We start from the raw sequence: 11,036 nt of genomic DNA, 5'->3' as shown, positions 1-11,036 counted from the left end.
TTTGAATTCTTCTTCAGATGCACACAACTATTTTTATGTAATTTCTTATATTTCTAAAATGACTGTCAAGGTTAAGTGGTTGCCTTAAACAACCATAACACATATCAAGCTCCATAAATTGAAACTTGCTTTTCATTTCGTGAATGATGTAAAGCTACACATAGCAACGAGTAAAATAATGTCCAAGTTGGTAGTATAGCCGAGCTTTGAGAAACCGTATATCTTGTTTTTGACATTGTGCACAGTAAAGTTCCGATTCTTTAAAATATAAGCATACAACTAAACTCTTCATACAACGAAACAACATCTCAAATGAGTTCTCTTCTCTTATTTATTGCGTTATCACGAATTTACACCGGCTTTTACGAGTAACTCATAGTCGTTTTGAATTTGTCCATCGACGGCTAGTCGTTTACTATGTTCCTTGAATAGCACTAATATAAAGAATGTTACTATTATAGAAAACAGCACGGCAAAGTTCATCCAATAAACACCTGTAAAAAGACAACAAAGAAATGTTTGTAAATACTTACATAATACAGATAATATAATAAAGGATTTACATTAGGTATTCTGTGCCTTAACAATTGAAGCTGAGAGATCTGTGAAAACATCAAAATCACTGGTCATATATATTTGTCATCTTAATCTTTCACCATAGTATATTACAGTGCGCCAAAGAATTAAGGTACCAGTTATGTTCATCTCTATGTCCTAAATAAAGATAAACGAAGTCAAATGTTGCACTTTTGCGTTCTAAACAATGAAAGCACGACGCTAGTTTTACGTGTTAATCAATGAAAGCATGAACGCTTGTTCTCTTGTTCGCTACAAATCAATAGGGCATGCAACGGAGCAAACTGCAACTTTTAAATTGGCATCTTCTTGGGTTTTTGGATCGTCGTGTCTTTATTTCTTGAACAATTTCAACGAATGAGGTCTTAAATTCGAGCTAAAAGATTCGGCTATTGGCTGCTGGTTCCAATTATGACATATCTGTCTTTGGTTAGGATATACACTGGTGAACGTAACTAGTATACCTTATTTTTTTGGCTTACTGTAGGGCTTGGTGCTATCGCACTGCTATTGACTGGTTTAAATAGGTGAAAGATTAGGATGACGAATTATGACCTGTGATTTTGCTTTTTTTCACAGGTCTTCCTGCTTCGATTTGTAAGGCACTCTCCACGTAATGTACCTATTAGAAGCTTGTAATATAACTGTACCCGAAAAATGTCTAAATATCATCTTAGGTGGAACCATTTTGTTTATTCGTTTTTCTTATGACAAGTGGGTGATCGAGAAGTCCATCAAGTTCTGGTTTGTCAGATTATGGAAGAAGCAAAGCAGCATTGATTGAAGAAAATGCTTGTATTCTCTTATGGTGCAGATTTCACGTAACTTTCAAATAAAAAAATTTACCTATATCAGGGATTAACATTCCCGATAAAAATGTCAGCCCGATGCAGTTATTCATCCAATTTAACAACCCTACTGTGATTCCTTCTGCTACAGGGTAGACACCCTCACATATCATCTCCAGATAAATAGGCCGTGTGGAGTTGAGAAGAAAACCATACGTCAACGCAGTAACATAAATAGCAGCTGTTAAGAGTCATAAGTAACAAATTAACAAAATAGGGACGATTTTTCTCCAAAAGTTTCAATTATTTTGAGAAACTTGCGGAATGTTGCCAGTTTAGCAGACTGCTGAAAATGTGACCGCTCTTCCTGATCAATATTGATGTCTTTAGCTTGTTCGTACACTGTTGATTATTAAGTAATCAAACATTTATATATAAAATATGAAAGAAAATGCGAACTCTTGAAAACTTTTGACTGAATATCAATTCAAATAATGCTGACATTTATGGTAAGCTTACGTAAATTAAATGGTATAACTTGATTAACTAAGAGTAGGAAACCCACAAATATCCCTATTGCTGGTAATGTTAATGCAAGAAGGACAAGTCTCATTCGACCACCAAGGTAATCCGCCCATCTGAAACAAAAAGACAAACAAATCACAAATCAATAATAATGAATATTATACAAATGAACGCGGGACTAACGTGTTCCCACAAACCAGTGGTATCAATATCACTGAATTCTAGTACTTTTAAAGTAGCTTTCAATATTATGAATACAACACGTGGCCAAAAGTGTATTTTGAATCTCCTTTCTAAAATAGGTAGCATTGCACGTCCAAATGTTTCAAAATATTATAATATGTCCTCTTTTGCCAAGAAGTGTTCCGCGCGTGAAGAAGAAGACGTACACAAGAACATGAAGACTTACGCACATTATTATTGTGAAGTTGATAGTCATTTTATAGTCTGTTATGGAGAATGGGAATCTGCATGCAAACCTAAAAACGTAGATCACGGTCTCCTACTCTCCTTATAATAACTATTCGACTAAACCTGGCCAAATGAGAGCTACACTGAATTATAGGCTCTGCATGGATGCCAATTGTTGCTCGTTGGTGATTACTTGGATATGTTGCCGGTACGGGTGGGAGCGAGCATCGACATTAATTCACGCGGGTGTCGACTGCAGACGACATGTTTCAATTTTTTTTTAATTCAAAAATTTCAGAAATGTAAATTTTCATGACCATATTTGGAATCAGTATGAAAGATGCATTAAAATGAGTACAAACAAGCCTAGTATTGGTTCAGGAGTTCTTAAGATAGCTCTTGATATTTTGAGAAAATATTTCAAAACTTGGAACTTTTTCCGTTGAAGCGCATGGCTAGCACGCAGAGCATTAAGTGAAGCACGTAATTTGGCCATACACATTGCTTTTATTATACCTTGCTGTCATTAAGCCTCCTATGACACCAGAAATATATGTGACAAATGCGATCCAAGCAACAGTATCCTGTAAAACAATGAAAATAATGTAAATTAACCAAATGTGAAATTGTACACTTCGACTCATAAATGAAAGGGATGTTTTCATATGAAGGTTATCCAGTTCACTTTACAGTTTAAGGTTTCCGAATGTGCGACAAAACGATTTCAGTAAGCAGACTTGAAATTATTCCAATGCATGTTGGATGTTATACTCTTTTCGTAAAAATACATGGGAATGTTGTTGAATATCAAATGATTACCTGCAAATTCCTTTAAAGAAGCAGCAAAGTCAACAAATTGATTAAATAATCATGTTTTAGCAATAGCTCATAATTATACGAAAATTAAAATCCATTCATCATGCAGTTATTGTTAACTACATGTATGCACACAACACATGGGCACTCACCCGTACTAGTAGCGCTGTGCTGTGGGTATAGGAGATGAACTAGTTAGCGTCATAATACCAAAAAGTATAAAAGCTCTGATTTTAGTACTTGCTCTATGTTTCAATTACATTACTTATTCTTTTCAAAATATCTGAATTTTTAATCCGGTACAAGATTTAATAACGGGGGAGCATGCATTTGTATGAGAAAGGAAATCTACCATCTTATCCAAACTCCCGTGTTAATCCAATGCACATTTTGCTTCACCGGGCCGCCCTGACTTGGTCGCGTTTGGAAGAGGAGTGCCACCAAACCGTAATAGGTACAAATTTAGTACTTTCTGTCAATCAAGTATGGTTTATTTTCTACATGTCAATCTTTAAATTATTAGCATAGTCCTTATAATAACGGTGGAGCGCCTTGATGAGTAAATGATAGCAAACCAGTGAAAAATCTCCAAAACTCAGTCAGTGGAGCTCCACCCGTACATGTCAATAGCGTCATTATCGATTGGATTAGTCGACCGTAGCGGACAATTCGATCGCTCATTGGATTAATATTATCACGTGGTAAGAAATGTGCATTGGACAATCGATTACTATAATGGTTTAGTACTGCATATTTCAGTTTAATCTTCACTAAGCGGATTTATGGCTGAAAAGGTCACGGTGAATTTGCCGTGGACAAAACTGCACTATGTCAAATCTGAGTTCTAATAATACTCCTCTTCCTATAGTTACACAGCCAGATTCTTATTGCTGTCACCCCAGTTGCCCAGCTACTTCCATTGGTACTGTGGGTACTCTAACGTGCACACATCAGAAGCACACTATGGTACTGGATTGGTACTGCACTGGTACTCTAGAGTAGCCACAAATTAGCTGGGAAGCAGTGTACCTCTGGGGCCGGACTCTGTGGTCAACAGCAATAGGAGTCTGGTACTAGTTGCCCATTTAAAGATCCCGGATGAATGTAGAATCACGATTGCTGACCAGTAAACCTTACCTGTCCGATTCCCAATGTGCCTTTAAACATTATATTCAATTGTGTAGACCACGTGTTGAACACGCCCAAACTTATACAAAAAGCTATCGATGGCAACCAAAAACTATTAAAACTTCTGTAATTAAAAGGAAGAAAAGAAGGGGAAATGAGTACATAATTGAATATTACAGGTATAAAAAAAGCTTATGTGGTATGAGTTACAATTACGATGAGCCAGACAATGGCTCAGTTCACATTTGTTGTATTGCATAACACTGGCCAATCAAAAATTTGGGTAAATGCCTATTGTCCAATCGCAAGGATTGATTGACAGCTATTGTTGAGTTACCATGTTTGATTGACAGGTCTGTTGACAATTACGATACCAAAACTATACTAGATGTTTTGGATTCGTATCGTTCGGTATCTCTGAGATGAGCAGATACTGAGATATTGGGTGTTGACGTTGACAGAGAGATGAAATATGATTGGATGGTATTAGCATAACAATGCCTTTACAATTTCCATGCACCTGGTTTAAAACACATTCCCTTTGAACAAGCCGGCACATTGTGCGTGCCGATTGGGTGTATTAACATAACAATACCTTCACAATTTCCATGCACCTGGTTTAAAACACATTCCCTTTGAAAAAGCCGACACGTTGTGCCGATTGGGTGTATTAGAATAACAATACCTTCACAATTTCCATGCACCTGTTTTAAAGTATTCCCTTTAAGCAAGCCGACACTTTGTGCTGATTGTGTGGTATTAGCATAACAAGACCTTTACAATTCCCATGCACCTGGTTTAACACATTCCCTTTGAACAAGCCGGCACGTTGTGCCGATTGGATGGTATTAGCATAACAATACCGTCACAAATTCCACGCACTTGATTTAAAACATTCCCTTTGAACAAGCCGACACGTTGTACCGGTTGTGCAGTATCAACATAACAATATCTTTGCAATATCCATGCTTGCACCTGCTTTAAAACATTCCATTTGAACAAGCCGACACCTTGTGCCGATTGGGTTGGTATTAGCATAACAATACCTTAGCAATTTCCATGCACCTGGAATAAAATCTGCTCTCTTTCTACTTGCCGACATACTAGGTGGTGTTGGCGGTTTACTCGGAAAATACAGCCATGCAATAATGTACAAAAATACCAGCACATCGCACTCTGCAAGAGACACAAATAATTTCAAATGATTGACAGAAATCTAAAGCAATGACATGGAATTGAAAAGCAACGTGCGACTCTGGGTAATTATAATTAGGGATAACCATCAAAATTTCATGTTGCCCCTATTGCTACAAAATATTGTTTTCTGGATAGAACTCATCAATAGAAGTATTTTGGTGGTTAAATTGTCAAAATCGGTCAAAAACTTTTCGAATTATGAATTTTCAAAGTTACCCATTCTGACCGGTCATTGGAACGAAATAAAATGACAAGGTCCAAAAATATCAATTGGGAGCAAAATTGGCATAAGCATATATTTACCTTTATATATTTCTTTATTTTAACATTATATGCAAACATGAAACAAGCATATTGTGAAAGTATCAAAGGGGTTTCTTATGAAGTCAATGGCATAAATTATTTTTTCAAACCGAGGCATTGAAATCATGCATTTAGAGAACATTTTGCCAAAAATCATCCAAGATGGCCGATATGGCACAAAATCAAAATTGCAAAATCAAAGTCCAGGTAAACTTTTTTTTTCACAACCAAAAATTTCAATGTTAATGGGTTTAATATGACCAATTAGTAGGTGTATGCAAATTAAATCTTAAGTGTCATTGAAGGTCATTGACTCATTCACAACAATAGAGGTTATCCACTTCACTCATCATGCGCATGTGTGACTTCTAACAAAAGGTGCTGGTTCCCGTAGTATTCCTCATTCAAAACAATTCAATACATGACCTCGGAGTTACCTGCATGACTTTCGTGGGCTATTTTGAAACAGTTATGGTTGCACATTCAGGTACTTCTTTTGAAAGTTCTAAACAAGGTATAGCCAGCAAGCAGCAAGTTGTATATGGTATAGGCCTAAATATAAGAAAACATTTAGGGTTGAAATCAGGTGAAAAATACATCGAATGGGCACGAAACTTCACATTTATGTTCAGAAAGGTGTCTTCTTAGCATGATTCGAAAGGAGTATGGAAATTCAAAAGGGAAGCTGGTGATTTAATTTGTAACTCGAGATCTACTTGTTCAATTTTTTAACCTTTTTACAGAGGGTATGATAGAGGTATTACTGGCAACTCTGCCAAATTACAGCTCAGTAGGCCACGTTTTTCACCTGAAATTATTGACATGAATATCTTGAGCAGTGCTGAACTCGGCCACTGGCAATTAAGCGCACTGTGGCGATGGACCAATTTTGACTCGCACTTACAGAAAAATTAAATAAGTTATGTTGCTGTAATTTGCAAGATAGTTACAAAATATAATTGGCATTAACTTCCCCAATTTTTACAGAAAAATATTGAGAAATAAAAGAATGGGATCAATTTAGAAATGTATGTGCAAGCAGTGCACAGTTGAGCTCCCTGCATGTCTATGGGAGTGTTCAAATCAAGTTGATGGTTCATTGGTCATCCCTATTATAATGTCATGTTGACGATGAAGTCTACATCAAAGGGCAGTTTTGCAAAACCAATTAGCTATTATTAACTGCTTGTAGCAAGCAGAGGCTAACTGCATTATCTGTCTGATGCACAAATGGGTTAAATGCTAAGGTTAAAGATCCTTGACCCGATTGACAACCTCATCCCCTTTTTTAACGCCCGAGATATATATTTTCCATTTAAATGGTGTGAACAAAAACGTGGTGAATTGTGGTAACCACACCAGAAGTGTATTGTAAGCCTCAATGTAAGATGAAAACAGAACATGAAAAATCGGATCGCACCTCTTTAATCAGAGGCGGTTAACCCTTCTGTGCCTCTGGCAGTTATTACACTATGCCAGACACACAGAGCTGTATGCTATACAGCTCTATGATAACAGCGGTCGGATGTATAACATATTCTTACCGATATAAAGCAGTTGATATATTTCATCGATACTTCTTTGTTCTATGATTGGGTCGATAGTTCCTGAAACATAAAATGATTCGAATCAATTCAAAATCTTCGCAGAGGTTATTGAGAATAAATAAAAACACAAGTTTTGCATTTCTAACTTTTTATTGTATCATTTGTATCATTTACAGCTGAGTTCATACTTCTGTTGTAGCATTTTGTCGCTAGTGACAAGCAAGTGCTATTTATTTATTTTTAAACGTCGTACCTGAAACCTGCAATGGTTGTTTAACATCGGCAAACGTTGTTTCATTCTGAACTCTGAAAGAAATATTGTAATCATTCTCTAATATGCTTAAATTAACGCAAAACATCAAAAATAGAGTAAAATTATTATTATTTTACGATTTGGAGAAAGTATAAATTTGACTATACAATGCCATGTACTTTAGTAGTCCCATTTTCAATGCTCGCGGTGATATTGCGATTTGGACATCATGGAAGAACAGTGGTTTTTACTCAGGGAACTTAGAATGATCTTCTTGCCCTCATTAGTGATATGCAGATGTAAGTAACATTGGGCTATTCCATTTAAAATCCACACTACCCCTGTGGAAGATTGTGAAAATATCTTCCACGCGGGAGTATGAATTTCCACATTTGAACACATTTAGGCAGCTCCGCTTGAATTTCACACACCCTCTGAAAAAGATTCAACCGGAATCTTCCACTGAGGGAGGTGAGTTTCAAATGGAGCTGATAATGTGTTCATTCCATTTGCAATTCATACTCCCTTGTGGAAGATATTTCCTAAATCTTCCACAGAGGTAGTGTTGATGTTAAATGAAATTGCCCAAATACAATCATAGACAGTCAAAGTGTCTACTAATAATGTTCAACTAGATTTGACTGATAAGATTTGACTCACAATGTACCATTGATAGGGCCATTTGACTTGATATCAGACACCATAAGAGGCCCGATGATGAATGACGCAGCCATTCCTAACTCCATGGCTATAGAACTTATAGCAGTAGCTGTGGTCCTCTGATGGGGCGGAAACCAGGCAGACGATACCAAAGATGGCCCCTGGACCAGGAACGGACCAGCAAGGCCTATGAAGAACTGACCAATGTTAGCCGTCCTGATAAGAAAAGGCAAAATGATTTGTTCTCTTAAATAGGTAAATTGTTGATTCAATGGTAAAAAAATGCGTTAACCTAAATTGAAACGAAACAGTAATTTTCCGTTCTTATTATACGTTGAGCGTTAGAAATATTTCAATATATCTGGTACAGACCAGATGTATGTGTATGATTTCTTCACACTTAATTCAGTGTTAGGTCTGCAATATATATTTTATATTAAGAGCCAGAATGATCATGGTAACAATTTATTGCACTCTTTATATCAGTTACCATTTCAGATTTTCCACACCGACCGGTAGACATCTTACGAGGACACCAATCAAGGCAAATGTTTCAGCTAATAAAAACATGGCTCTTATACCTGCAAAACAGAAGAATATACCCCAAAGTGTTTTACAATAGAAACAAATTTAAAGAAATTAGGGCGTTTAAAGAGCATTATAACAGCATGGTAGTAGATATTAATTTCCTGAAGGTCAGAACTCTGCTGTGTACCTCCACCTCAAGGACACTGGTCAAAACATTGACACCAAGGATGCATTATTCTTGATCAGGAGGAGCGGTGGCTTAGGAGAGGCCAGAGGCATCAAGGAAGGCATCTGGGGAGAGTGTAGCAGCCATCATGGGACCAGGCCATCAATAAGATCCCTAGTCGCATTCAAGTATCACATGCCATGATGTCCAGGCTAGCGAGTCAGTTGCATCAGACGCAACGTTTTTTTGAAAGTAAGTTCCAATAAAAAAACACTTTGTGACAAAGTAGCAGTAGAAGGCGGTAAATTATTGTGGGAACAGCCAAGTCTTCAGATGTTTCTGAAAGATGTTTTAACAATGTTAACAATGAAAATGTTTGAAACGAAGTAAGCCTATTGTAGCTATTTGTTTTATTTTGCAGAACAAATCAGGTACCCAGCAAACACAAAACGTTTTCAACATCATTCGCAAAAAGTCATAAAAGGTAGTCAGAAAACGTTTAAATGTCGGGTTATATAAAGGGTATATTAAGAGTATAAAACGTTTTCATAACCTTAAAAAACATTTGTTGATAATCTACTGCTCAGCAAACAAAAATGTTTTACAGAAAACGTTTAAATGTCGGGTTATATAAAGAGTATAAAAACGTTTTAATAACATTCCAAAAACATTCTTGAAAACTTAATACAAAACATTCTAAACAAAATGTTATTTCGGGGCTGAAAAAATATTTTGCGAAAAATGTTCGACCAAAATATTTTCAATAACGTTTTAAAAACGTTTTCATGACCGTTATATAACCCGACATTTAAATGTTATTAAAAGGTTTTGAAAAAAACATTTTAAGAACATTTCTGTGATTGCGGGGTTCAAATATTTTAACATAATGTTATTTAAGTATTGACACAATATTTGGCAAAAATGTTTGCAAAAATAGTTTACAATAACATTTTGAAAACATTTAAAAATATTGTTGTAGTGTGTTTTCATACAAAACGTTTTAAAACGTTATCATGACCTTTATATAGCCCGACATTTTAATGTTATTAAAACGTTTTTACTTAAACCAAAAGCCAAAATATAACTTATTTAAAACGTTTTTAAAACGTTTTTGTGTTTGCTGGGTAAATATTAATATACGGTACTTTTCGGTATACTTACCAAATTTGTCCATAATCCCAGCAAAAGGAATACAAACAAATGCTGATATAATGCCACTCCACATTGTTAGCAGGGCTATGTCGGCTCTCGTCCAGCCTAATACTGAAATGGCTAAAAAATATAAGGCGTTTGATATGTGGAGTTACATTTGAAGCGAGCAATTGCATGCAGTTACAGCCAGAACATGCTAAATGCAAAATGTGCCTTTTCCTTTTGGGACTGAGAAACAAAAGACATCACGGAGCGGATTTTTGGCATGCTTTCGTTCAAGTTTGAGAAAATAAAACCACCGAGTTCACAATTTCTTGCACCAGTTGCGGCTACTTTAAAATAACGAATTGTTCAAAGCCTTGTACATGTATATGATATGATATGATATGATATGATATGATATGATATGATATGATAATGATATGACATGATATGATATGATGTGATATGATATGATATGATATGATATGATATGATATATTATTTCACCGTTAATAACAGGTCAAAATGATACAACCGGAATATTTCTTGTCTTCCCCCATAAAAAAAACCGGGAAGAAATGTTTCATTCCCCCCTCCCTCATCAAGAAAACTAGCGCCCATTCCTTTTTTAGGAAATTCTTATTGATTACCTACCGGTGTCCGCAATCGGTGGCCATGTATTCCACACGATGATTTGTAAAATAGATGCTATTGAATACATGAATAAGATATAAAATCGCCTTTTGTATACCCGCAGCTGAAGTGATGCTCCATGCTGCTTCATGGTTGTACGTACAAATGGATTTTCTGTATAATAAATTAATGTGACGAAATTAAGGTGTCTTTTGTAATCAAAGATGACGTTTCATAAATCAGCAATTATAGTGCTGGTTAAAAATGAGACAAGTATGATAAGTATATTACGTTTAGCATTTTGCCAATTTTAATCTGCATACATTAATTAGAGGCTATTAGAGTTTATTTTAATTTTTCAAGAAATTATC

At 35.9% G+C, this 11,036-nt stretch overlaps 1 protein-coding gene across 1 annotated transcript; it reads right to left on the bottom strand.

The window, feature by feature from the left end:
* Positions 1-342: 342 nt before the first annotated feature.
* On the bottom strand, positions 343-10,123 carry LOC140142319 (solute carrier family 49 member 4-like). Its single transcript, XM_072164288.1, has 10 exons — positions 10,060-10,123; positions 8,695-8,785; positions 8,205-8,420; positions 7,545-7,597; positions 7,289-7,351; positions 5,341-5,420; positions 2,817-2,884; positions 1,884-2,002; positions 1,423-1,605; positions 343-494 (listed from the first exon to the last, which is right to left on the bottom strand). Exons 1-10 carry the CDS (start codon positions 10,121-10,123, stop codon positions 343-345), a joined length of 1,089 nt encoding a protein of 362 aa, XP_072020389.1.
* Positions 10,124-11,036: the final 913 nt, after the last annotated feature.

The sequence above is a fragment of the Amphiura filiformis genome, chromosome 20 (assembly GCF_039555335.1).
Source record: "Amphiura filiformis chromosome 20, Afil_fr2py, whole genome shotgun sequence".
Taxonomy (NCBI): domain Eukaryota; kingdom Metazoa; phylum Echinodermata; class Ophiuroidea; order Amphilepidida; family Amphiuridae; genus Amphiura; species Amphiura filiformis.
This window is presented reverse-complemented; position numbering and strand designations above follow the sequence as displayed.